Here is a 27,573-nt window from a genome sequence, read left to right as displayed (position 1 = left end):
TTTAAAAAATCAGTCTTTACTTTCCACACTTGTTAGTATTAGAATAAGAGTGTGCTTTAAAACATCTATTGTTCTTGAAAACCTTAATTCACATTAATGCTAACATGGCCAGACTAAATACTGATGGGCAGCAGATTTGCACAAAAACACTTATTGTTGCACCAAACACCTTGTACACTGTAATACTCGTATTACCTGTCATATTTTGTATATACAGATGGGTGACAAATTAAAGGAAAAACCGGTACAGGTCTGAATGCTTGACCCCTACAGTGAGGGGATCTGGTGGCTCTGTTATTCTTTGGGGGGCATTTTGCTGGCATGGTTTGGATCCACTTGTCCACTTAGAGGGAAGGGTCACTGCAAATCAATACAAAGTTGTTATAAGTCATCACTTTTATCCTATGATGAAACATTTCTATCCTGATGGGAGTGGTCTCTTCCAGGATGACAATGCCCCAATTCATAGGGCACAAGGGGTCACTGAATGGTTTGATGAGTATGAAAATGATGTGAATCATATGCTATGGCCTTCGCAGTAACTAGATCTCAACTCAATTGAACACCTATGGGAGATTTTAGACTGACTGTGTTAGACAGCGCTCTCCACCACCATCATCACAACACCAAATGAGGGAATATCTTTTTGAAGAATGGTGTTCCTCAGCCTTGGCATTGATTCTACAAGTCTCTTGAACTCTATTGGAGGGATGAACACCATTCCTCTAAAAGATATTCCCTCTTTTGGTGTTTTGATGATGGTGGTGGAGAGCACTGTCTAACATGTAAGTCCAAAAAAATGACCCCCACAGCATAACAGAGCCACCGGATCCCCTCACTGGGGGGCTCTCCTTTATGGGAGACTATTAGAAAAGAAGTTGTTGATTTTTTCATTCATCTACTACTTGTTTGGTGGTAGCATTATATTTATTAAGCTTAAGCAACAGAAAGTTTCCAGTTGGGGCAGGTTTGTTTATTCAAATTCTGCTGAAATCAACCAATCTGTTTCTGGAAATACTTTGTATTTTAGTTACATGTCATCAGAACATTTGTTGTTTTTGCTTGACACAATCCAAGCTTGTTCAAACAACCTCTGGTTTGTGTACAATATTTCCTGATGTGCCCCTGCAAGAAAAATTGAGGAAATATATATAAATGTTAAAACACCATGAGAAAGGAGAGGAGAGAGACTGGCAGTTGAATTTCATACAGTAACTACATGGTAAGGATACTCCTCAACACTGCGGATGTCGACAGCAACGATTTTGGGCTTGCCAGCTTTGGTCCTTTTGGTGGGTCCGGCCAATGACAGCTCACAGAGGTCAATTAAGTCCTCGGCTGAGATCCTAGGTGATATTTCTGCTTTCAGGTCACATAGTGCTAGAGGCTCCCGAGACTACAAGAGAAGAAATCACAGGGGATCAGATGAAGAGGGAGCAAATTGTAGTGCAGGCTTCCAGAGAATTTCTGAATGACGAATTTGGATGAGTAGTCATTGTAAAATAACACAAGAAGCACATAAAGAATACCCTCTGTATTTTCCTATGTAGCGTCAGGTTGGATATTGATGTCACTTGAAAATTAGGGAACCAGTAATAATAGATATTTCACACCATCCTTTTCAAATAGTTCATCCTGACCTGTGAATACAATTATATAATGTATTACCACAAAAAACAGTATTACCGCTCTGAGAGCACCACAGGTAACAAGCAGCAGTGACCAAAACATCATTTGCCAGCTTCTACCTGCACTGTCAAATGGGTTCATTAAAGCATAAAGCTGGAGGCATGACTGCAGGGGACTGAACCCTGGTCCCTGCAATGGTGAGCAATTGATGCCCCAAAATCATTTGAAGCATAAAATGTGAAAAAATTGTAGATGCCCACAGTTCTTTCTGAGCTCTATTAAAGAAACTAACAAACAAATGTATTGTGATAATGAGTGGTCAAACAGCAGTCTGGTACTTCTATTAATTGATATGCAAATTAAATAGTAAAGAAATACTAACAGCATTATCTGTGAATTTCAGCACAGTGTAAAAGCCATTTACAGAACAGAGAAGGGCCAACTGCACATCAAATAGGTTAAGTGCCAAAGCGCCGCCATCCATGAAATAAATTGTTTGAAAGCTGCTAACTCCATTGGTTAGCTGAACAATCTTCTACTCAACAAAAAGTGTAGAAGTCAGCGCTGCAGAGCAGAGACATCTGTGAGTCCAGCAAGGATTTTAAAGATTTTTCTCTGGACAAGGATTTACTTGAAGGATTCAGTGCACTGTCCAGCTGAGCTAGTACCCTGACTGCCAGGTATTAGTACAGTTTTTAAAATGAGCCTACAGTTCACTGTTGCTATTTTATACATTTCAATCCTATATAATTATTAGAGTATTTGGCTTTTCAAGTAAAGCTCTATGGAAGTTACAATAGATGGATGCAGATTTCAGGAATAAATGAAACTAAGACTGGTCTTTACTCTGTCATTCTTACTATATATATAATATTACTTGAGCATAAAGTTGACTAATATGGACTGAAAGTTGCCTAGTCTAGGTCTTCATATCAACTAAATTAGTATATCATCTGTGAAATACAAGTATTAGAAAAGAAAGTTTTCTGCATAAAGAAAATGACAAAATATGTCTCTATAGCCAAAATCATATACACTGTTTGTTATTTGACTCACATTGTCAGTCTTGCATACTCTCACCGCAGGGTTTTACTGAGGCCTCATTCTAAGAATGTCTCAAACCCTTCTTTTCAGGTAAAACCTGACCATGGACTGTGACGAGAGACAAGTATGCTGTTACATTTCCTTTTTCAAATTTTCTCAAACAATTGGGTTTTTGTTTTTACCTCTGATAAATATTCACACTGTGATTATTTCAATAGGTATTTGATTTCAATTGTGATAATAGCTGAATCTCTGTCTCAATTCTCTGTAGTATACATTTGTATGGACATGTCTACACGGCGCAGCTCACACTGCTGCATCAATAAAGAGTCAGAACAGGAGAAGTGAAGGGATATGAGGAGTGGTGCATTGTTTTCAACAAACAACTTTACTCTGCACTCTTGAATTATCTACGGAGAGCTTGACAATAGCTATTCTAGGCAACATAAAAGAGCACAAGCAGAGCTAGGATATACATATTCATGATGTCTGCTGCCATGACCAGCAATTTGGATTGTTGCTAAGAAAAAGTCACTCACCTCTTGGACTTTTTGTTCCTAAATTTAACTTCCAATCTGATGTCTAACAACCACAGACAAGTAAATATATATTTAGTGGGCTGATGAATAGGAAACCCCCTCTATCTACTGTATGTAATTCAATACTATATCATACATCAGCTTATTCTGTCCCTAATGCGCGTTCCATCTATGCACAAACTGACAGAGAGCTAACAAACAGAATTCTGAGAAAGTCAAACATGGGAGTAAAGTTAAGGTGTTTTACTGAGTCCTCTTTTCTCTTCTTTTCTTTGTGAAAAAGCAAAGGCTCTCCAAGGCACAAATGCAAAGGAAAAAAGGAGAGGAGCTGTCTGTCTGACCGCATAGAAAAATTCTTGCACACTACAGTATTTTCCTGGTTGACTTATAACTTATAGCTGTGTCCCAATTCGCAGGGGCCACATCCTTCGAAGGACGCAATCTACAAAGGTGTGTCCTTCGTAGACCACAAAGGCCAGAACCAAGCATTGTTAAATGAGACGGTCTGGTCTACGGAGGATTTCCAGCTGCGTCACTAGCTGTTTCCGCCCTTACCCTTGTGACACGAAGCAGTGCTCTTGTCGTCTAGCAACCTTGACAGCTACAGTTGACAATCGGGACACAGCTAGTGGAAATGAAGCCAGAACTTCTAATTTTATTGTTGTGGCAGCCCATCCAGGTCCTGCAGCACCACCAGGTGAACCAAAATATACATAAACACATTTTCTAAGGCCTAATATTTATAAAGTTGAATTTAAAACTTTTAAGAACCTGCAGACACCCTGTTATTGCACTTCTTATGGACTTCATTTATGTTATAAATAGTTGTAAAGAACACTGTAAATGAAATAAACAATGTATTACTAAATAATTACTTTATTTTAATTCATTCAATATTTTTTATTTTTCAACTAATCTCTTGAGTAGAGAGAAAAGCTCATCCATTCTCTCTCTGCTCTCCTCTGCCTCTCTGCAGCAGCGTACTTACCTCATTGACAGAGAGATGCAGTAAATTGTTCTTCAGTCTTTAATGTAGCTATAATAAAAATCCAAACTGTTATGTGGTGTAAGAAAATAAAAGTTAATATAGACTGATCTGTTCATTTTAATACATTTATATTTATTGAAATGTGGTGATATCTTTACATATAGAGCCCCAGAGGCAGCACTGTTGTTCTGTCCAGTAAAAACATGAAGCTTCACTTTACATTCACACAAACTAATGTGGCAGCTGCAATTGTTAGATTTTAGCTGTGAGACCAACATATATCCTCCAAAACGAATTATATGTACAGAGACATTAAATTACCAAAGAGCTGCACAGATCAGTTCATCAGTTCATGATCTCCCCAAGATGACAACGGACGTTGACCGGCTGATCATCTCAGACTTGAACTGCTAGCAGCTGAAATGACTGGCTGGTCTCATATGGTCAGCGGCAAAAAAATTGAACTGTTTTGCCACAATGACCATCGTTATGTTTGGAGGAAAAAGAGGGAGGCTTGAAAGCCGAAGAACACCATCCCAACCGTGAAACACAGGGGTGGCAGCATCATGTTGTGGCAGTGCTTTGCTACAAGGACTAGTGCACTTCTCAAAATAGATGGCATCACGAGGAAGGACAATTATGTGAATATATTGAAGCAACATCTCAAGACATCAGCCAGGAAGTTAAAGCTTGGTCACAAATGGGTCTTCCAAATGAACAATGCATGCTTCCAAAGTTGTGGCGAACGGCTTAGGGACAACAAAGTCAAGGTATTGGAGTGGCCATCACAAAACCCTGACCTCAATCCAACAGAAAATTTGTGGGCAGAACTGAAAAAGCATGTGCGAGCAAGGAGGCCTAAAAACCTGACTCAGTTACACCAGATCTGTCAGGAGGAATGGGCCAAAATTCCAGGAACTTATTGTGAGAAGCTTGTGGAAGGCTACCCAAAATGTTTGACCCAAGTTAAACAATTTAAAGGCAATGCTACCAAATACTAAGTGTATGTATACTTCTGATCCACTGGGAATGTGATGAAAGAAATACAAACTGAAATAAATCATTCTCTCTACTATTATTCATACATTTCACATTCTTAAAATAAATTAGTGATCCTAACTGACCTAAGACAGGGAATGTTTACTAAGATTAAATGTCAGGAATTGTGAAAAACTGAGTTTCAATGTATTTAGCTAAAGTGTATGTGAACTACTGACTTCAACTGTACCTTGTCCCTGAAGGTTAATGTTTTAGTCAATTAAATGTATACATTTTCTGTATGTATGTAGATGTTACCTGAGGTGGTCCTTATTTCAGGCACCGTGGCCCACCTCCATTACAAAAACCAACACTACTGAGTGCGGCCACAAAATGACCATGGAGTTGAATCAAGACCTCACCGTCACAGTGACACCTTATCAAATAGGTAGCATTTATTACAGGACTCACTCATGACAGTGTACTTTCAATCTAAGATTAACTGCAAAGATTAATACAACTAGACATGTTGAGACACTGACTGGCCGAGGGCAGGGAATTCATGGAACAGCCTTTTAAAAAACTGGAATCATAATAAGACATGGTGATAGTGTCACAATCAGGGAAGTATGACTAAAGGGGGGAGGCCTGTGAAAGCCAAGTTCAACTTGAGAGTAAACCAGGGTGTGACTTTCAAAGAACACACCTGCCTGTGTTGACTAAGCTTACAAATGAAAAAAACAACTGTAAAGTAATAAATCAATTCATTTACACAGCAATCAGTCTTGACCTTTAATGCATGTTTGACTTCAATGCAAGAGACACAGACTCTGTTTTGTTGTAAAAAAACAGAATGCTTGACTTAACATGTCATTGGACAGTGACATTGTTAGAATCCTGGACTTAACTGCTCTGACCACACGTAAAACCAGGAGGAAGACATTTTTAAGGTAGGAATGGACTTCAGTACCTGCAGTTATAGGTTCTTTCGTGCAATATTATGCACAAATGAATTCTTATGCTTGCACCACTTGTGAGTGGACAGAAGGATGCAGGCTTCACTTGCCAGTGTTGTTTTGGGACATGGTTGGTGGATAGTGTTTATGCGGACCTACTCACAAAAACCAAGTGCCCAGCCAGTTACTTTCCTCTGGCGCCGGGATTGCTCAACTAGTCCACCAGATGCCCTCAGACTTTTCCTGCCTGCTTCCCAGCCAGCTAACCTGCAGCATGCTAGCCACCAGCATGCTAACCACCAGAATGATAGCCTTCAGCTTGCATCTTGGCCCGCACTCCAGCCTGCATCTTAGCCAGCACCCCAGCCTGCTAGCCTTCAGCCTGCACCCCGGACTACTCGCAACCAGCCTGCACCCCAGACTGCTCACAGCCTGCCTGTCCTGAGCCCACATCAAGCCTGTTCCTCAACTGTCGGCCGTCCCTGCCAATGACCTGCCAGACCTCCAGCCGTCAGCCGCACCTGCTAATGCCCTCCCTGAACCCCCGCTAGCCATCCTTGCCAACACTCTGCCTGAGTCCCAGTTGGCCACCCCTGCCGAAGCACAGCCAGACCTCCAGTCAGCAGCCCCTGCGGACGCCCAGCCAGACTTCACAGATAATCAGTCGGCCATCCTCGCTGACGCCCAAATAGACCTCCAGCTGCCTGCCTCCTGCTCTGCACTCCAGTGGTCTGCGTGCCCCAATCGTCAGCCATCGATTACCACTAATGTCGGTCCTATTGTGTCTTCTCTTTGGACAATAAACTCACTGAACTTCTCCTGCCTGCCTCTATAGTCTGCATTTGGGTCCTTCCCCTGCTGCCTGATACACACCACCCGTGACAGATTGCACTGCATTTTAGAGCAAGCCCTATTTGCAGAACAGGCTGAAACATGTTGGTTTTAATAACACTTTTTAGTCTTTAATCTCTGTAAAGCCACAGAGATCAGTTACACGTGGTACATGGTAAGTAATTTGAAGTTTTATTTTGTCAATGTTTTATTGTCATCAGGGACAGGTGTAATCTGACAAACTGATCAAAAATTCTAAATAGCAAAACATGAAGAGCATCTGCAGTATAAATGTGCCTGTTTTTGTGTTTTATTATATTTCTTCATTGAATTACACATACATATTACACATACAGTCTATGAAGTAAAAACATTAAGGATACCAGCTTTTACTTGTATAGTACAACATTATTTGAATAATTTCTCATCTTGGCCTTGCTGCTTTTCTGTGCAGTTTTGCATTTTTACTGAACAAACCCAGAGATGAGAAGATCAGTTTGAATTACGTGGGAACGAGGGACAACTGAGCTCCCTTAACTACCTAAGCTTTCCAGATAGCAGTAAAACCTTATGACTGGGAAGTTTGTTATTTATTTCAAATGTAACTTGTACTCAGTGATTAATACTGCAGGAAGACAAAATAAAATCCAATTCCAAAGAGAACACAGTTGCACCAATCTCTTCAAATCTGAAATCATCATCAAATCTGAAATGATATTTTGGTTTGGGACCAGATATGTGTGTGTTCAGCTAGTTCTTACCCTCCCGAGCTGACGGGGCTTTTCATTGTGATGAGCAACAATTACAGCGGGTCATGTTGACTATCACATACCAGTTTATCACTGAAGCAGTGGTGCATGTGGCTGTTTGCATGTGTGCAATCATAAATCAGTTGAGTCACATACATTATTATGTACTAGATGTAAAGATACAGGTCAGTATTTAAATTATGATTTGCTTCATGTCTCATGCAGTTACTAAAGCTACTGGGTAAACTGTAATTAAAAACAAGAAGGTAATTACTGAAATAAATGCTTACTCCACTGGTTGAGTTTGTAGGTAGAGCTGTATGCTTGGATCATTTCCATTCAAGCATATAGTCAACTGATTGTTAAGAGTCCTGGGGACCTTTATAAACTTTTCAACTGTCTAAAAAATATGAAACATACAAACACTGGCGAAAGAGTGAGTTAATTTGTCTGCCTTTAAGGAGTGCTTTTAAAAGATCACTTACTAGTTAAAAATGCCTTTTAAGCACAGGGTATACATCTAACAGAAGATCACAGGTGAGCGGTTGCTATAACAACCCACCAGTCTAATCTTTTCTGTACACATTGTGTAACAACAACCAACTGATGGAAGGGTGTTCAGCCAACATGTTGTTGTTGATAATCAGGAATTTTTAACAATTCCATTGAATGTCATCAACTACATTAAGATCCTTCATCACAAAATGTTGACATTGATTAATCATTGTAAAACAACAAAAGTTCATTTGCTTGCAGTGGATTGCTGTAATCGGTTGATTAATTACATAGGAGCAGCTTCACCCTGTGAAGGTGCAAATTACCTACTGACAAGACGATCTTGCTTGTTGTCGGGTTAAGGACACAACAAATAATGCTAACCACTGTGCCCAACTGGGCTTTGTGGTTTGTGACCATCACTGTATAAAAGTGGGACAGCTCCATAGAGTTGAACAGGCTCATCTGCATGAGTGTGACTTGAGCTCATAGAAAAGCAGCAAAGATGAGTGGCAACACCTATAGATCTACTTCAGTAAAACGAAATAATGTCTCTACACATACTGTATATATACTAAATACATCCATACAAACATAATATACTGATAGAAATAGGCAAACTATGCAGCCTGCCATTGCCCGCAGCTGATGAAGCACTGTGTGGTGACTTAAATGTCATGATGAGCAGTGTGTGCCAGCCGAGAATGGCTTAATGACACAGTGTGTAGTGTTTGAGCATAATTCCAAAAAAACATATTTGATCTGCCAAGTCTGCAGTCAGACAATGAGAAGAAGAGCATAACTGAGGCCATGATCTGAGAAAAATGTTAACAACAAATAGCTACCCCTCACAGTGATCCCACACACACATAAACACACACATAAGGGAGAATTTTAAAGTGAAGATTTTCATATACTTCCTGATTTAATTCTGGCCACATAGAAGTTACCAATATTGCTCTAAAATGAGTGGTTTTTCCGGAGAAGGGCAGAAATGGTAACTTCCTCAAATGAAAACTCATCTCCTCCTCAAATGAAGACTCAAAAACAGAATTTGAGTCTAGACATGCTGAAATATAATGTGGCTTTAGTGGTGCATAAGCAACTTGTTTTGCACTTAAATCTGGTGACTGAAACACTCATAAACAAAATTACATGATCATGTTTTTTCATATTTTGTCCAAGTATTCATCAAACACTGTATTGAAAACAAAAAGATTAATAAAGATCTAGACGTAGATTTTATGAATAATATTAAAAGTTACAGTGAGTGAACACACTAACATGAACAACTATACAAGTTACAATATTATTAGATACAACTGTACATTATAATGTAATCCATTACAACAGCCCTGCAATAAATCTTACTTTAGTGAAGCTTATAATGTTCAGTTCAGTTCATAGAGGTACTGATTCAACTCTATAGTCAATTTTGAGGCCGGAGTTAGTAGTGGAGTTGTTTCAGATTATATTTTTTTTTAGAGGTGCTTCTGCTATCACCTCAAAAATTATCATAGAATTAAAACAACACATCACACTGTCAACAAAAAACTGCACATCAGAAGCTTCAAAATAGAAATTATTGGACTACATATATTATACAGGAGAGAATTTGATTGTGTCAAAGCCTTGTACAGGATAAGTCTTAGAAAGTAAAGACCTAACAGATCTGTTTTGCCCATCACCTACAAATCTTATTACCTCATCTAATTCAAAATGCTCCATTTGCTCACAGTTTTACATGTTCATGGGAACACGTAGCACACAAGAACAGAAAAATAGTGACCAGGGAACATACCCGTTTACTCATGGACATCCATTTGCCCAATCATTGAAACACAAGCTCTGCCAGCTGTTAGATGACAGTGAGCAAAACATCTGCTCATCCACAGGGAATGGCATTAGTCTTCCGTACACTGTACTGCATTTTGATTTATTTTAAACTAAAAGCAGCCAATGTCAATAATAACTTCATGGCCAATACCATCAGCAGCCTCTATGTATATTCCGGAGGCGAGCAAATACAAATTTATCATGTGTTACCAAGTAGGTTGACATTTTAGCTTGACATTAGGTTGACAGGTTGAAAACACATTTTCTGTTGCTCATAAGTTGCTCTATTATGGCTGCAACAGATGTGTCACTCACTTTCTAGCAGTCATGCACAAATTTGCATGTGAACGCCATGATCAAGAAAAAAATTAAAAATAAGAAAGACAATCTAATGTCTACCTGGAGATTAACAAATAATGCCAGAGGTTGATGAATTAGAGGCAATTTAATCAATGGTACAATTGTGGAACATTTTTGCATTTGTTCTGCGATGTTTAGATTCTCTCATTAGTGACTGAGAGAAAGGAGACGGAGAGCATTTTTTCTCGTATTCACTCACTCAGACCAAGCTGACTGGACAGCAGCTGTCCAGTGAGATAGATGTCTGTTCACTACGAGGCCTGAGAATCTGCTGACAGGGCATCCAGCATGTAACACAAATATACAGTATCAGCCGTACCACTCTTTTACTGCATTTTTTGGGACAATTACTTGGGTCAATACAAAGCAGACTTCCATTAATATGAAAAACTGTAACTCAACATGTTGATAGTACCAGTGAGTTTTGTTTCACTTGAACTGAACCTGAAGCTACAGCTCAGAGAGCTGATAAGAACAACACTGGCTCTGGTTATTTTTCTTCAGAATGTAATCAATCCGATCTTTAACTCCCTTTCAGTCATATTTTAATGAATGCTACAGTACAGTAAATAAAATTCTTAGATAAGGTGTCGTGTTGACATTGTACAGAAGAGGACTAGGGCCACATGTGAAAAATTTATTTGAGTTCTGACTTTATTCTCAGAATTAAAAAAAAACCCAACTAAGCTATTACACATGGGTCTTTTATTCATCATATAACTGTGTATTTATCAAAATGACTGAAATGTCAAACATTTGGAAATTAGAAGCCTTAGCTGAACACAGATGCTTTTTTTATGTTTGACCTCTTTATTGTCATCAAAATGCATAAACTGAAAAGACAATATTTGCGACAAACAACACAAGCATGCTCAAAGATGATTCTGCCTCCACTTTGACACAAATGAGATGAATGGAATTTAATCTGTGGTATTCACAGCATTAGAATTGAATTAAAAGCATGTATATTTGCATGTACGGCAAGCTCTCTTTCACAAATAAGTACCTAATACAGAGGAAGTAAAGGTATTCTACAGAATGAACTGTGTGCACTTTCCATGGAAAAATAAAGAAATAGCCCACATGAAAACTCTTCAGAGTGAGGCCTGATGAAATGACATTTAACTCACTATTATATTTAGGTGGAGACCGATATCTCAAAACCTGGACAAATAAAACCAAAACTGCATTAAAGCTGCAGTATTTTATTGTGGAGATGCCTGTCTCACCTGACATAGGTTTACCTCCACCTGAAATATTGTACCTCCCAAGTCAGAATTCTGACTTTAAACTCAGAACTCAAATACATTTTTCACGTGGCCCTAATCCTCTTCTGTAACATTGGCACTCGACCGTGAGCAAACTTCAGAAAAAGATTGAACTGCATGAAAATACTTTGCACTATAATTTGGTTTACTGCCATTTTGGATTGAAGCAAAAGTTATATCAGAAGATATTTACTGGAGTTACTGAACTGTGTCACCAAAACTGATAACATCACATGTTTAAACAGCTGCCCTGAGAAAGACGTTGGTGAGCACACATACAGTAAATGACAAAGGATGTGTCTTGTGGGCAAATATGTGTAGGAAGATGATAGATATATAAATAAAAGTAAATATAAAGTAATGAATGATAATGTGTGTTTAAGTTTAAAATGGAAAAGAGACTGTAAAATGATTTAAACCATCCCTTTCAAAATAGAATGAAATGTATTTTGTAGTGAGTCCAATTATTTTGATCGAGGTGTTTAAATGAAGCATTATTTCATGATTGAGTTCAACTGGTAGGGTATTCAATTTTGCTCTTGTAAAAACACAAAGGAGAATCTGTGCCGACCCCTGTAATCATCCTTACAACAATGCCATCATGCCTCCTACGAAAAGCAAAATCTAGAAAAACACTTCAACTTCAACCTATTTTCTGCATTCCCTCTCTGCGGTCATACTGTACACATGGCTTTGTGTGTTTTGTATGTGTGAGTCTGTGGTCACTAAAGTCACAAGAGTGACATTTGGCTGTGCACTCCTGCCTGAATGTTTTCTGAGGAAGAGGTGGGGTGCAGATAGATGCGGCCATGGATCAATGCCACCACCCATACAAATGAGCCTCGGCTGAATGAGAAAGATTACAGCAATCACTTGGGCACACAGCAGATAGGGCTGACAAGAGTGTTTGTGAGCTTTCTGGACACGATGCATTCAGGTGTGAAAGGCAAAAAGGGCTGCACCTCAAAACTAAACACAGAATAGATGGCATCACATCAATAAACACCTCTCAAAAGTATTAACACTTTCTTTAGATACACATTTGTGTTTAATTTTAATTGTAAGTACATCTGCATCTCTGTATCTTGGGAGGAATGGACCTAAAGCTTTTCATGATATCTAGCACTTGATCCCAAGAAAACTGAATGCATTTATTGAACTTATTGTAAGGTGTTTTGTACAAAAGCGTGTGCTAAATGAATCTAATATAATGTAATGTATTATGTTTGCTGCAAAGCATTTTGTAATAGTGCATTCAAAAGTGCGCTTTATAAATAAAGTGTTACAAATTTTATGTGAAGATATGTGTGGATTAAATGACTTGAATATTTATAAAGAGGATGCATTTTAATACAAATCAATATTTGGCCACTTTGGGATTTTAAGATTGAGGTTTCCATGTTCTGTATTAAGTATTATGACTATGATGTGATATGACGATTGGGCCTCATTCACCAACTGTTCCTATGAAGAAAATTCTTCTTAAAACACATTTGCGCAGTTTTCATGAAGATTCTGACATTCACCAATGTTTTCTTATTCAGGATTTATTCCTACGTAAGAACAGAATCTGTGCACAGTCAAAATCACACTCACGCATTTTTGAGTGCTGACATGTTTGTGCAAAATAATTGGCTACTGCATTTTTGTCGATTCTCCAGTTTTATAATATTATGGGATTTAAATTACAATAATATTTGTATCATTTATAATATTTGTAATAATTATCTTCATTATTTTACAAAGCATTATGGTCTTTTAAAACAAATAAACAATAACAACAAGAGGATATGTGTCCTCACCCACTCCTCGGACAATAGATTTGCTGTCCATGTTTGACAGCAATTCATTGCTTGTTTGTAAAAAAAAAAAAAAAGCTTTTAATTTGACTTTTAGACTATTATTTATAGTTTACACTTAATCTCAAGAAAGAAACACATCACTTAAAAAATCAATTAGGTTTCAGGGCATATCTTTATTTGTATTATTATATTATATTTGTATTAATTTCTTCAAGTGTCTCCGACATTGTGGCCAGTGTTGAGGCTATGTGTGAAAGTGTTTGGGCCATTCTCCCTTGAATGTCCAGGATCGCATCTGTGATCAGACATGGGGCAGTTGAATAGGACCTGAGTGCATGCATGGAGGTACTGGCTGTGAGGTGCCAGGTTCTGCCTCAGAGGGTGGTTGCCTCAGCGGGAGATAATCCGTAAATAAATGATAAAAATCAAACCACTTTAGTGATCTTTTATTTTGGTCTATATTGCAGTTTGAATTTTGAATACAAACTAAGCAATTAGGTAACACTTTTTAAACACATGTTGAAGAAGAGAACACATATTCACAAAAATAATCATCTGCCCTTAGGTTTTACACACTGTTGTTCACATGTTAAACGTGTCACATGTTCCTTGGTTTTACAGCTACTAGGTCTGTGTCCAAGTGCTTAGCTGACGGCACACCAGAGAGTTCTGTCTCTTCAATAATGGCCCCTATGTGCTGGTACAGCTCAGATAACTCTCCAGTGGTCAGCATCTCTCTTCTGTGTTTGGCAATATTTTTTGGGCCTCAGATTTGAGATCAAACCTTTTTTTTTTTTTTTTACTTCATCAGTTGTGTGCCCTTCTCTGGATACAGCATTCACTGAATGAGTAATAGCATCTCATGCATATTTTTGATCTGTTATTTTATTTCCACTACTGACGCTACTACATATGACGGCTCATTTGATGTTTATTTCCTGCAGCAGTACCTCCACTTCAGAACTATTGGGGGTTTTTTTATGTTTGGAGTCCAGTGCTGCACCCTCTTTAGACTTCCATGTGAGCGTTTTTGACTTCTCTCTCTTCTCTTCTTCATTTTTTCAATATCTGTGTATGGTTCCTGTGTGTGCACACGGCCCTGCAGTCTCATGCCCTTTTATGAGGATTGGTGGGGTGTTCACCTGTGCTAATCTGGATCACCTGGTACGCGCTTTCAAGTTACAAGGACAATGGGATTCATCATTATAAGAACACATGAGCGAACAATTCTGCGGTTTAAGAACACATCATGAATCTGACATAGACTTTTCTTAGTACCTTTCTTAAGAACAAATTCAAGAAAAAACGAAGATATTGATGAATGAGGCCCATCGTCATTTGAGAGATCATTATCTTATAAAACCGTATTTTGAGCTGAATAGCCCATAATTCCATTCATGTTCAGCACATTATTGCCTTGAGATGTTTCTTTTTCCATTATTATAAATCAATTAGGAAAAAATAATGATACTCTCATTGTTATTACTAATATATTATTAATTACCACATCGTTATCCAAATATAAATATGTTATTACCAAGCTGTATTTTTAAGTGCTACTGTACCAATATTTTTCACTTGCTTTTAAAGATACAGATTTTCCTGCAGCATATCAGCAGACATAATGTATAGGTTAAATACTTATAAAAAGTCCTGTATTATTCTGATGCAAACGTATATTTTAACTGAAACATCTTTTGTGTCATGTTGAGGCCTTGAACAGTCTGAGCATGTTGAGGGCAAGGCAGTTCATGACATCAGACTTATTGGAAGTCCTAGCTATTTTAGTCTTAGACTAAAAGCAGAATTAGACAGTACTGCACAGATAATAATAACAAAGTTGGCCAACTTAAAATTGATGGTACTTTCAAATATGTCTGCGGGTGTTATGAGTAATACTCACAAGGTCTGTCTTGGGCAAGTCCTGGTAGTCTGATGAGTAACATGTTGCTGTTTTCCCAAAGCCATTGTCACCAGTGGCCTTTGGTGGCTGAGCGTGTTGTCTGTATGTAGCACTCTTTGGAGTCCAGCAGAAGAGGTTGATGGATTCTCGGACACAGCGCTCAATGTCAATTTCTGCTCAACAAAGGAGAGAGAAGAATTTAAGAAAATGTTACTTTCCAGTGTTGCAGTTGCTCCTAACCTTGTCATGAACAAAAGCTTTTTTTTCAGGGACTGTTTTTTAAAAAGAGAAATCATTAATCTATCAAACATTAACCTACATCCAATTAATATTATTAATTGGATGTAGGTTAATGTTTGATAGATTAATGATCTCCACTAAAAAAAAACAACTAAGCTATTACATGGGTCTTTTATTCATCATATAGCCCTGTATTTATCAAAATGACTGAAATGTCAAAAATGTGGAAATTAGAAGCCTTGGCTTAACACAGCTGCTTATTTTATACTTGACCTTTTTATTGTCATCAAAATGTATAAACTGAAAAGACAATATTTGTGACAGCACAAGCATGCTCAAAGATGATTCTGCCTCCACTTTAACACAAATGAGATGAATGTAATTCAATTTGCGTTATTCACAGCATTAGAACTGAATTAAAAGCATGTGCCTAATACGGAGGAAGTGAACTACAGAATTAACTGTGTACACTTTTCATGGAAATATTGAGAAATCTGTTCACAGCAAAGTCTGATGAAATGACATTTACTTCACTTCACCCCACTGCCACATTTAGGTGGAAACCAACATCTCGAAACTCGGACAAATAAAACCAAAACTGCATTAAAGCTGCAGTATTTTATTGTGGAGCTGCCCGTCTTACCTGACATAGGTTTACCTCCACCTGAAATATAGTACCTCTATTAGGATGATACATCAGAGGGTATTCTGTTCATCTCTGGACTTTTCAATTACCACTTAAAGCCTTTTACTTTGACAAATTATTTCAAAAACTGTGTGAGAATATGTATGAATGAAAAAAGAATGGATAAACAGAGTGAAAAGCATGGAGATAAAGAAAAGAAAGTGTGACTCCCTCCCTTGAGTAAGTCACGAAGCATAAGAGATTATGTAAATGCAGTGGGTGAGGTTTAGTTGTAAAAGTGTGTTTTAATCTTGGCATTTTGCTGCCATTAATAATATTAAATAGTCATCCAGCAGCACTAGTGGCTCTTTAAGATAATGATTGGTCATAGATTTACTTGTGTCCCTCATCTGAGCTCTTGTCGCAAAGTAAGTTTTTGGTGCAAAGCAAAATTTCTCGTTCTCTTCCTCCTAATGCCCCCCCGGCAGTATCAATCCTTCGCCTGCTTCTTGAGATCAGAATAGAGAGGATTAGGGAACAGGGACTCACTGGATTAGCCAAGGATTTGGGTAAATTAGGAATTCTTTCCTTCAAACTCTTTCACATTGACAGCCTCTCTCTTTCACTCCCCTTTCCGTGGATAATAAGCAAGTCTGGCTAATGAGCGTTCCTCGGTATGACCCGCACCTGGCCCAGGCTCAAGTGAAATTATATAGAAGTATCTTTTCCTCCCTACGTCCCATAGCGGCCTCAAGGTTAGGGGGTTGTCAGCTCTCGTGGGCTAGGACCTCACAGACTCAGTTACAAGGTTCATTCCAGTGAAAAACACACTGGTGGTCTGAGATTCCTCACCGACAGGATCACAGGCAGTTCAGGCAAACACATCTTCCCTCCCTAGGGCAACAAATGCTGCATGCAATCACTCCTCCTGCTAAAAGAGGCAGGAATGAGGAAGAGGAGATTGATAGCGGTTTTAACAAGCCCTGGGCTCAGCTGGGTATTCCAAGGCAGCCCTTTCTGTTTAGGAGCAATTTTTCCCTTTAGTCAGAGAAAATTACATTTTATTAATAGGTATAGGTGTGTATAGGCGTTGATTGTGGGCTGTGATTTGTTGCCACAAATAGTAGAATAGTATGATTAGTTAAGAGCAGCTCAGGGGCTTTAAGGAATTGGACAGTGATCCAAAGGAAAATAGACCAGATAATAAGATGAGAGAAGTTAGTTAATCCAGAAAATAGAGAAAATCTGTTTTAATATACTGTTACAGTCCCACCCTGCTCACGAAAGCATAACGTATATAGAGCTTATGTGAATTGTGTTGTGATTGTATGGCTTTAAGGGGTGCATGCATCATTCGTGGAAGATAACACTGATGTTGCCTTTCCTTTCTTTCTGATTTCCTTACTCATTTCAGTGATAAATCAATGGTCAGGGCTCACATTTATCCAACATCTCACACTAACAAATCAGTCCTAACTGGCCTAAAGTCGTGGCTGTGATGCGTATTTGGTCCTAATTTCAGGCTTAGGAGTAAAATGATTGTATCACCTTTCTTAATTTTGGATATTACTCTTATCTCCTGCAGGATTTAAGAGCCTTACCTGTTATAGTAGTTACCAGTATAGACAATTGAACAACAAGACAAACATGCAATGCTTGGGAGGAGTGAAAAGAATATATAACGGTTGCTTTAAGATAACAAAAAGCTTCTTCAAGTATATTGACTGAATTGAAACCAGACAAAATTGTGCCTGATCAGCAGAGAACAAGTTCATGTAAACTAAAACTTAACTGAAAGCAAAGGAAAGGTTTTGCAAAGTAACAACAGTGATTGCTTTTGTTTGCATTACAAGATTTAAAAAAAAAAATAAAAGATCCAGCTACACATGATGCATAAATGCACCAAGAACGTGAGAGGGCTATAATGCCAGTTCCAAAGCACTGCCTGAATTATTATTGCCGCCAAAGCATATTTCTTACACAAAATGTATACAGTCAACAAAAAACCCGACAGCTTACTGGATAAAAAGTGCAAGATGCAGCACTACCACATAACTAGTTTCTGCCATTTAAAGCTGCATTTGCACATCCAGCAGACACACAGAAACATTATCATTCATTTGGAGTCATATTTCTGGCCACCTGATTGAGACAAATATTCACTTTCCTCTTAGTTTTGGCATCATATCCTGTCGAAAAATATTACACTGTGTTTCCCGGCTAGTCGTTTGTCTTTCACTCATTTGGTGCTGGATGTGGCTTACAGTGACTTTATCAGAACGTTTTTTTTGAAAACGGTCGCCTGCTGTGGCTGGAAACGAGGTTGATGAAGATGGTTAAAATGAACCAAACACTTAATGGGCCCTATTTTAACGATCTAAAGCACACGGTCTGAAGCCCATGGCGCAATTGCATTTAAGGTGTGTCCAAATCCACTTTAGCTATTTTAACAGTGGAAAAATGGTCAATGCGCCAGGCACATGGTTCAAAGGGGTTGTCCATAGTCTCCTAATTAATCATGGGTGTCTTTTCGGCGTAACATGCAATAAACCAATCACAGTGTCATCTCCCATTCCCTTTAAGAGCCAGGTGCGATTTCACCTTGGTGAATTGCTATTATGACGGCGCATTTGCCAAGTAGTAAGAAGGAGCACTTCTCTGCAGAGGATATGGATCTGCTTGTGCGCAAAGGGAAAGCGCACAATCCATAACGAGCACACTGGCCTCTTTTAATTTGTTACCTTTTGCATGTTTGTGTGCTAATGCGCGTCCTGTGTGTGTAACAAGCAGAGTGTATGTTGTGCACCCGCCTGTGTAGGTGCTTATTACTGTCCTGATAACACGTCCTCAAAATAACAGTGAAACATTGCGCCATTGACTTTAGACCAGGTTTTTGTTGGTCAATAGCGCAATCGCTCTCTGCTGCCTCAAGACAGCAATGTGCCAACACTACTGACATCTTTCACATTACAGTTATTTGATCAACAGGAAATATAAATAGGAAATAAAGTCGGTTTGTCATTTTTTATCGGTTAATCTTGTCATACAAATGATGAAATTTTCTGCTTTTGTTCCCTTCCAGAAGGAGATTGTATCTGTTGAATGCACACCAGAACCACTCAGAAAAACTACAAGATGATATTATTAATTGAATTTTATGGTTCTAAAACACCTCATGTCAGTCACTCTCAAATAAGAACTTCTACTCCTTGATTGAAGTGACTGTTGGAAGCTCACAAAAAACTTAAACCACAATTCCTGGAGCGTATCTGAGATGATTAATAAATACAGCCTCAGGTCAGTATTGGTAGTTGGTTAATGTTTGTCGGTCGTAATGGGATAGGCTTTAAGATTATTTTATCTCAATCATTTCAAAATGCTCCAGACCAGACTATCTACCAAATTCCAAATGTCATGCCAAATTTGTCACACTCTCCCAAAACCTTCAACATTAATATTCAACTTCTCCTTCTGCCAGCTTTCTCAAGGTGTCCCTGTGTGAAATGTTGCCATGAGTACTTTCAGCAGCTCATGGTTGTTTTTCTCAGAACTAAATGTCTATAACTAGAGCTCATCAGTTCTGTGCCCAGCACTGCTCATTGAGACAGATGCTAATGTCCCGTGAAGGCAAATGCAGCTGCATCATCAGCAAACACACAGTTCCTGTCAGTTGTAGAGCCTCTCTGGTCCATTGTGAATCAATGAAGTCTCTGAACAAGAGAAAGTTATAGATTACCTGAGGCTACAAGACTAAGCAAATGGGAATCACAAAATGAGATTAATTGCAAACAAATGGCAGCCTCAGATGTATTGCTCGCTCCAAGGCAAAATGTTGCAGCACAGGTCTTACCTCTTTCACATTTCATTTTATTTCAGCCTGTGATATACTGACTGTAATATCATTCCTAATACTTAATTGAAAATAATGTAACCATATTTTAGTGTTTCATGATAGTCCAGGAGCTTTTTGCTGTTAGAGTTGTTGGGACTACATGTGGACCACAGTTTACCACATGTTTCAAGACTCCAAGAAACCTGAGCCCTGGGGGTTTGCACCCAAAGTGTGAAGTTCCACCCATGGATCCAGGTTATCAAAACTAGAGATTCCCCTCTTATCTTTCTCTTTTTCCTCCACAAGCTGCAGCAGGAGCAGCTCCTTGCTTTTTTTTCACAGCTCCAGCAGCTGCTGGAGCAGTTCTCTGCTCTCTTGTGTGGCCTGCTCACAGCAGACACACACAGTCTTCTTTACGGCAGAAGACGCAAGAGCCTGCCTAAGACTCAGAAACTAAGTTTCCTTGTGCCAGCAGCTAACACACAAGTCTGCTGGCCAGTTTAACAAGTACAGGAGCAGCGAAATGGAGTTAGCTTGCCGCTAACTCTACACAAAGGAGTGACCTGGGCCCTCTGCATGACTGGAGTGCTCTCTCCCCATCAACGCCTGCATCTTTCAGCTTCAGAGCCAAAGCCTTCTAAGCCTGACTCACCCACGGATTCACCCGCTACAAAGCAGGACACCACAAAGCATCTCTTCCTTCATGGACTGGTAACAACTGGGCATAGCCTAGCAACACAGTGAAGCATAGTACGGCTAAGCAAGAATGTTTAACTCAAACAATGTACTGTACCTGTATTGATTTGGTTAAGGTTATACATTGAAATGTTGTTGTGATGTCCTTGTTGCCTATAGTCAGGTTACTGCATAGCCACACCGTTAGGTTAATGTTAGCATGCTTAACACGTTACATCCAGTAACTAGGCCTTGCATGCAACTAACCTCACTTTAACCTGGCACCTTTAGCATACACCAATTGGCCTTGAATAGAGAACCACACAGTTAAGAGGTTAAAACTTAGTTTGGCGAACTTTGGTTCAGGCAGCACATGTGGTTCAAGACACCACATGGTCTGGCCTTTTATCTCTGTAGTTCCCTTTATCAGCCAAATTGTTGGCATGCCATGTGCTCAGTCACCAGGTGACTGCAGCCATCTTGCTATTGTCTTCCCTACACAGACACACACACTCACACTTGTATATAGGTACACTTAGCTAGATTAGTATTGTGTGTTGCTTTTACCCTTTTGTTAAATAAATGCTTTTGGATATACCTGTTGTCTGTTTTAATGTTGCACAAGAATGAGTTTTGCCAACCTCTGCTCTGTAAAGAACTCCAAATCCTTCAACCTTAACTAGCTATTGATATGGTGATTTTGTTTATAGTTATTAAATTAATTATTAATCAAAGTCCCAAATTCATAGATTAGTACACTTTGAGACTGAATTGGCTATCTTTTTCCCTGAGTCCAGGGTGGTGCCCCGTTATTATTAATTCTTATTAATAATTTTATTGATTTTAATAATTAACAATTATCTTTGATAATCATTAATTATTGCTGATAGCCGAACTTGTAGCCACGGCCCAACAGAGTTGTACAGTATCTGTCAGAAACTGTCACAAGATGTCTCAAGTTACATTTCTGTGAAGAGGAAATTATATGTAAGATGATGACTGACATATTGACAATTTTGGGAACCGGTGGCTGAGTGTGATCACGTAGTCTGTACCACTCCTTAAATCTGGACCCTTCCTCTTTCTTAGAATATTGGCAACTATAGACTTCGCAGTATTACGTGTAATAGGCTTGTCACTGAGAATTATTGTCAATGGCCCCATTTACTGCCTAGATGGAGGGAAAGAGAGAGTTTGCCTGAATCATTTAAGAGCCACTGTCCTGTAACATTATCTTGACCGTTAACTTTTATTCCAACAGTTGCAAACAGGATTAGAATTTTCTTATTATGCAACTAAACGTCAAGACTACTTATGCATCTTTCAAAGTTCATCCATCTCTCTGAACCTTGGATTAAGTCAAAAATGTATATTATGGGGTCTTTTGCCTTTTAAAAACTGACATAGTTATTATTACTGAATATGGAACGCCATCATGTACAGGCTAGCTATGTGTGCCTGTCACGACTGGTAAAAACTGAGAAATGGTTTTATTAGTGACTAAAATTTATTAAATTTGTAACTCCTAGTTGATTATGTGAAAATAGTGCTTACATATTTGCTGAATTGTTTTTTTAATTTGTGTATGGGGGACAACATGCACATTAAATCAGCCATGCACTGTTTTTTTTGAGTAATGGTAGATTGTTAGGGAAAAAAAAAAAACTCTTTAAATGTTTCTGTCCGTCTGTGCTACATAAAATAGATTGACTCTATTGTTCTTCTTTTGTAATATCCAACCAGCATCAGGGGATGTTTTTCTGGCTCCACACACGCAGTTCCTGTAGTTACAAGCATGTGGAGCATGTGGAGTCTGCTCTGAAACAAATGAATGTAAGCCTCGATTGTATGAGGACATCAATTCTGCACGCCATATGGCAGAAAGGAGCAGGTGCAGGCCACAAATCACAAGATATCTTCCATAACTCACAGTCTGTGTTGGTGTGTGTGTGTAACTACATGACTGTGGCGAGACAGAGCACATACACAATGACCCGCAAAATATTGCTTCCAACAAAGGCTGACAAGCTGTATTTGAAACTTATATAACGTACTTATAAAACAAGGCTAAACCTACATTTACTTTCAAATTCTATGCGTTACATCATATGCAGTGCAAGTCAATGAATGATACATTCATTTAAAATATTGACAGCACCATTCAATTGTTGCGAAGGGTTAGGAAAGGAAAACTCCAACCCTGCACATTTCATGCCAATAAACCCACAGCAGTAAGACTTCTACTGTCATTCAGCAGAGGTGATAAATATTGTGCTGAATTGTTTGGTATTGGATTGAATTCAACAGTCTGTGTCTGTAAGACGTTACATAAAAGTATCTTGAATGTTGACTAGAAGATGGCTGGAAGCTTAAGTAAACAAGTCCCGTCTGAGGTCACTCTACAGCCCAGAAATCATTCTAATATAGTTTAGAGAGAGTGCCAGATACTACACTGTAACTACCCAGGTATACACAAGCTGCGATAATGAAGCTGGCATATATATACAGAAGGGAGATGGCAGCAGCAGCCACTCTCAGGAAATCTTGCCAAAGAAGCTGAATGCAGCTCTAGGCCAACATATTTTACCTTTATAAGGAGAACTGGCTCTCCTTTTCCCTTCCACCTCAATCACATGAATCTGTTGGGCTTGGGCAGTAAAACAGAGTGAAGTATGGCAACACTGAATTTACGCAGGAGGGGAGGCTGCTGGCTTTAGTTTACAGAGTGCTGCAGCATCCCTTTTGGACACATCGTCCCCGTCTCTGTTGGTTTTAAAACCCCAATGTCATTCTGCCTTCAGCCAGAAAAAAGAGGGCTGAGCAGCATTTGGAAATAGAGTTTTAAAAGAAATTGTTTGAGCTATCCCCCGGGCAAGAGGTACATTCTGAAGACATACATTATGAATGCCACTCTCGGATTTTATGCCACCGATACTTTGCTGAAGTAATCGTTTTGTGCAAGTGAAAAGGAGCAGTTAAGTTGGCATGTATTAAGAGACACTATTAGAAGTCTCCACTCTGTGTGACATACAGTATACAGTATAGTCGACAAAAACAGAAAAGTCCCCGGGACAATATGTCAGCGTCTGCCTATACCACATTAAATACCCCTTGGACTTGGAGTCAGTCTACTTCCTCCTGTATCTTAGTATTTACCGCTCCACTTCACCTCCTTCCACATCTCATGACTGTCCTGCAGTGCCATGTCACTTAGGGGGTGTATAATGAGAGGATAAAGAACTGTAATATTTGCAACGTGTGAAAAACAGATGCAGGTAAATTGTATGTGACATTCCTAATGCTGGATTACACCCGCTTCCTTCTCTGTCCTGACTTTCTGCCAGTGTCCATTACTACTACCATACCTTTACCTCGGAGTGCAGGTTTTCATTCACCTCTCTAACAGTTACTTTGCATTAGCGATCTGTAGCTGCTTCAGGCAGCCTGCTAGCGTCACATTCCCATGCTAATCATAGCTTTATTTTTTGTGTCTATCTCCATTTCTTGCATAAATAATCCTGCTACTTTGGTTTAGAGTTAATAGCGCCACCTTGTCTCTCTGGTTCATGTCTGATACCGCTGAAGAACTCAGCAGCAAAAACCTGGTTTAATGATGTCGCACCAGTCAACAAAGATTAAAAGCTTTGAATAAAGATGGTAAGTGATGAGATCGCTGGAGATCCAAAGAGGTTGTGATTTCTGTGGCAGACATTTCCCAAGTTGCAGCGGATGACTGCTCGACAGTCGCGGAGCAGAGTGTGGCATGCCTAGAGCACATCAAGGAGGGAGTATGTCTGTGTAGGAGTGCAGAGCTGCTTGCTTTGAGGATATCATTAACTCAGGCACATCGCCGTACATTACCACTCTGAGGAACGAAACACAGCTTTGTAGCAAACCGAGGGCAGTTGCTGATACAGATGGACAGACTTCAAGTCAGGTTTAGGGAATGCAGAAAAAAAAAGTATTTCTGTGTGTTTTTCAGCTGTTTATAATTGCAGAGTTACTACAGCTTAACTCAGGCAGAAAATAAATGGCTATTGGGTTATTAACGGATAAAACTTTTCTGAACCGTAGTATGACAGTCGAAAAGACGGATTATGGAAAGAAAATATTCACAAAGGTGTAAATACCCGTTTATATTCTCACCTGGCAGGTCAGAGAATAGCAGGATGCACTCATTGAAGCCATTAGCCAAGAGCCGGTCCCTGAGCTGCTGCAATATGGCCACGCCGATACAGAAGGGGAAAGAGGAGTTACCCAGCAGCAGTGTGTCCCACAGGTGGAAGATCTTGTGCAGCGGAAACACATCTGTACAGAAATAAACACAACAAAGAGGATTTTACAAAATGACAGAATACAAGAGTGTCTGGAAAGACAAATCCCTCGAGGGATGTTGCAAGCAGGACAATAGCATTCAACATGCACACAGTGAGAAATAGGGGATCAGTTTGTATATAATGAGTATAATTTGCATGTGCATAGCGCATTTACTTAACATGGTTCCATTGCTTTAAAATGCGAAGCTCACTAAGAAACATTGTGCATTCACAAGGTTGCCTGAAGAGATATTTGATGTGGGGGAGGCAGCTGGGAAAATGGTTTTAGGTGGGTGTTGTTGTGGAAAAATGGCAGGAAGATCATCAGGTTCTTTAGAACAAGAAACCTGTGCCGGTTATTTCAAGCCAAATAAAAACCACATCCTGATAATACGTCCCACTGCAGTTATTATTTCAATCATATTACTGTCAGTCTTTCAGTATTCTAAATGTAACGTTTCCTCCCTGTTGAGATTTATGCATGAGAACCAGTATTGTCCACCTGTTTATATCATTTCTGGGCTGGATGCTAGACCATAGACGTGTGTGGGTAGAGTGTGACTGTGGTGAGGTTGTGAGAGCAAGACTGGAGAGAAACTGCCTCAGAGGGTCTGCACCACATTAGCAGTCAGCTGAGCAGACCGTTGCATGTGAGTGACAGTCAGTGTGTCTGAGCGTGTGTGTGCGTCTGTGTGTGAATGGAAGATGACCCTCCAACCTTGTCTCATATTGGATTGGGGACATTAGCAGTCAGAGGGGCACACCTTCTGAATACTGGACTCACACACTGCCTCAGGGGGAGGATAAGGGGTAAAAGGGTCACACCTCACACTCTCCTCCCCAGCAGTGGTCTGTGTGTGTGTGTGTGTGTGTGTGTGTGTAACTGAAGAATAAAATGTTGCAGGACTTAGGGAAATCAATTGATGGAGAATGTACAGATCAATTTGGCCACAATTAATGTAAATCACAGGTTGTGCACTTTCTTTAAGAGTCTCCAGACTAGCAAAGTTCTAATAAAACAATCTAAAATTATATCAAGAAGGCAAAAAGTTATTCAATCAGTTGTACTGCATGGTGGGGTTGCACCTAGAAGACATAGAGGTTAATTGCACATAACTTAATTTGTAACAGTGATCTGTGACCCCTGCTAATATGCTCATATTTCAGAGCTCAAACTGCGCTCAGAGGAAGGATAAAAGCATAATGCTGTCATCAACTGACACACTGCCTGCTGAGATTGATCCAGCCAAAATAAAACCTTTATGGGCCTATGATGAAGCACAGATGGTGAAAGGACTCATATGTGATACTAATTTAGGTTTCCGCTTATGAGCGAGCAATAATTGCAGAGTAGTGCTGGAAATGTTTTATTAACACTCATTAGTTTTGCTAAAACTAAGCAGAATTCAGAAATCATGACTAACAGCTGTCAAACTTGATCAAATAGTTTACAATCTCAGCTGGTACAAAAAAACCCCACAATTATTTTTTTTTCTACATTTGGATAGTATAAATTATGTCCTACCTTATTGGATTTTGAATCTTGTGACGAGTTTGTTTTTGTAAACTCCTGCTAGAATATTGATCCAATCTTCAGCAAATTTGGCATACAACGTGTCAAACATCTAGACGTCATTAACATTTAAAAATGATCAAAGAACTGCTGGGAATCCAATCATGTGGCTACCATGAACTACACAATTGTAATTAAACTATTAAACTATTCATTCATTCATTAATAATTACTGACACCTACACTAATGCCTACTTGATGAACCAGTTTTATCAAAAGGTAGCTTGTCCCCTCCCTGTGCATACTAGTGGATGACAAAACATTAACGCCCTACAATTTAATGCAGTCCATTTTAACATCACAAATTCCAATCTTAAAATTTCCCACTTTTCAAGACTCTCATGACACAAGCTGGTATGTCTCAACATTAAACATTGCAGCACAAGCTTCACAAAGGCAGCAGGTATTGCAACTCAGGATAGTGAAAATATAGAAGTCTTTAATAAATATCGGCAAAGCAAGTTATAAAAATACATGATGCTGCCTTTCTCTGGTTTCCCCTGAGGAAGGCAAGTGTGCTGATAAGCATTGATGTATTTTTATATTGTTTTAAATCCATATTAAAACCATTTTATTTTTACCATCCACATGAGCGCCTGGAATTGATTTTGTCTGCCACATCCTACCCATGGATCTAGACATCTTTAATATCATCTTAAATCTCTTCTCATGAACTGCAGGTCAGTATACATTAATTGTGTATTTTCAGCTGAATGTAAAACCATGACATTGTAATCAATGCACTTGAAATACAGTAGCTATACTATGATAAGAACAATCCCAACCCCACAATTCCCTGCATTCTTCATTTCATAAAATATCTAAAGCACAAATGGGTATTATATTTCTAAATTGGTACACTGACTGTCTTAGGTAAGACTAGGTAAGTCACTGCTTAGATTCAGAGAATAGTGCAGACTGACCCACAGGGAGC

The 27,573-nt window shown here is 39.1% G+C and overlaps 1 protein-coding gene across 4 annotated transcripts in view; it reads right to left on the bottom strand.

The window, feature by feature from the left end:
- tbck (TBC1 domain containing kinase) overlaps window positions 1-27,573 on the bottom strand; it is a 50,456-nt gene that overhangs the window by 10,911 nt on the left and 11,972 nt on the right. For 2 of the 4 annotated variants that reach the window (XM_042395308.1, XM_042395301.1), the window contains exons 22-24: window positions 24,897-25,058; window positions 15,379-15,551; window positions 1,233-1,396 (exon numbers count right to left, since the gene is read on the bottom strand). In XM_042395308.1, coding sequence (XP_042251242.1) covers window positions 1,233-1,396; window positions 15,379-15,551; window positions 24,897-25,058 — 499 coding nt within the window. Of the gene's footprint in view, window positions 1-934; window positions 1,126-1,210; window positions 1,397-15,378; window positions 15,552-24,896; window positions 25,059-27,573 lie in introns of those variants that run through there. The other 2 variants (XM_042395313.1, XM_042395322.1) reach the window with 2 other exon arrangements.

The sequence above is a fragment of the Thunnus maccoyii genome, chromosome 2, assembly GCF_910596095.1.
Source record: "Thunnus maccoyii chromosome 2, fThuMac1.1, whole genome shotgun sequence".
Lineage (NCBI taxonomy): Eukaryota > Metazoa > Chordata > Actinopteri > Scombriformes > Scombridae > Thunnus > Thunnus maccoyii.
This window is presented reverse-complemented; position numbering and strand designations above follow the sequence as displayed.